The 1,818-nt window shown below is 46.1% G+C and overlaps 1 protein-coding gene across 1 annotated transcript in view; it reads right to left on the bottom strand.

Moving 5' to 3' along the window:
- ATP2C2 (ATPase secretory pathway Ca2+ transporting 2) overlaps positions 1-165 on the bottom strand; it is a 21,684-nt gene extending 21,519 nt beyond the window's left edge. Inside the window, exon 1 of the mRNA XM_057381967.1 lies at positions 139-165. Coding sequence (XP_057237950.1) covers positions 139-165 — 27 coding nt within the window. The remainder of the gene's footprint in view (positions 1-138) is intronic.
- Positions 166-1,818: the final 1,653 nt, after the last annotated feature.

The following is a 1,818-nucleotide window of genomic DNA, read 5'->3' as shown; positions in this document are numbered from 1 at the left end:
CCATCCCATCCCATCCCATCCCATCCCATCCCATCCCATCCCATCCCATCCCATCCCATCCCATCCCATCCTTCAGTCCCTACACTGCTTCCCAAACCTCAGCTGGAATTAACCCTGAACTCCCAGCAATCTGCCCACCATCTCCATGGTTTTTTCTGCTCCCATGTTTTCCCCACACGGGTGACCCCAAAGAAGTCACTTCCCTTTTTGAGCCACCCTAACCCTGGACATCACCCTTATTTCTGCATCTCCTTAAACCATCCCTTTGGAAGGGACAAAAATAATCCTTCCACATTTGAAACTCGTGATTTACATCCCTATTTCAGTGTCCTGGGTGTACAAATTCACCAGTTCMCTAAATTCCCAAAGTAGCTTTGTTGACATCCAGATACTGCAAACCCAAAATCCGCTGATGTATCTCAGGAGAGGGAGGGATTTGGGAAGAAATCCCAGGACAGACCCAYCCCAGAATTCACTGTTTGATGAATTCTGGCTTCCCCAGTGACACACACACGAGGATCAAGGCACAGCCCTGCCCTGGAGGAGTTTAAATTTTAATGAAAGCAGCTGCAGGGCAGCAGGAGGAGACCCGGACACGGGGCCAGCGCTGTCCCCAGGGCAGCCAGACAAGCAGGGCCCGGCTCTGGCAGCAATATTTACCTKCCAAAAGGTGTGGAGGAAATAAATGACAAAGGATCTGAACTGTGTGTGGTGTCTCTGGAAATGCTGGCAGCCCTCTGCTCCTGCAGGATGAGTTAACCTGCACTGCTGAGCTTACATTTTATAGGATTTTCCCTACACCTTTATAGAATTTTCCCTACATCTTTATAGGATTTTCCCTACATCTTTATAGAATTTTCCCTACACCTTTATAGGATTTTCCCTACATCTTTATAGGATTCTCCCTGCACGTTTATAGGATTTTCCCTACACCTTTATAGGATTTTCCCTACACCTTTATAGGATTTTCCCTACATCTTTATAGGATTTTCCCTACATTTTTATAGGATTTTGCCTACACCTTTATAGGATTTTCCCTGCACCTGTATGGGATTTTCCCTCCTGAACGTGGCACAGCTTTTCCTACCAGGAGAGGCACAGGGTGGGAATGCACCAGTGGGTCCCTTGTCCCTCCTCTTCCCCAATCCTGCCCCTATGCCCCAATCCCACTCCACCCCACGGATCTCCTGAGCAAATCTCTCCACAAACAAACCCCTCCTTGTGCTTTTCTTGCCGCTGTGTTTACATTGCAAAGCAGCCGAGGGTTATCCTCAATATCCATTTACATTTACAACCTTTATCCTCTCTCTGCACACGAGCACAGAATACACGCAGCAGGGCAGGAAGGAATAACAAAAGGGTGATTATCGGGTTATCTATCGCTTTGTAAGATCGGGAGATGCTGTGAAGGGCTCCTCGGGGGTACCTGAGCATCCCTCATCCCAAAACAATCCATCAATTGTCCCTCTGAGCGGCCCATGTGGAGGAGAGGGAGCACACAGCCCTTTTTGTGTGCTCTGGCACGAAGCCCTAAATATCTCTTCTCGGGATTTCCCCTCACCCCTGCTCTGCTGAGGCTTTGAATATCCTTTTCCCTGTCTTTGGTTTCTCCGGACCAGTTAAAGGCTGCAGAGCAGAGCGGGTTGGGTTATTTAGTCTAAACGAAGCCTTTCCAAACGTTAAACTTTATCCCTGCCAAAAATACAGTAAATAAATCAAACCATTCTCTCCAAAGCCTTTTATATGTTTTGGGGTTTTTTTTTTTTTTTTTTTTTTTTTTTTTTTTTTTTTTTTTTTTTTTTTTTTTTTTTTTTTTTT

Source organism: Malurus melanocephalus, unplaced genomic scaffold (assembly GCF_030028575.1).
Source record: "Malurus melanocephalus ecotype Western Australia unplaced genomic scaffold, MMel_1.1 scaffold_543, whole genome shotgun sequence".
In the NCBI taxonomy this organism is placed as follows: domain Eukaryota; kingdom Metazoa; phylum Chordata; class Aves; order Passeriformes; family Maluridae; genus Malurus; species Malurus melanocephalus.
The sequence above is the reverse complement of the archived record's forward strand: the minus strand, read 5'-3'. Positions and strand labels throughout refer to the sequence as shown.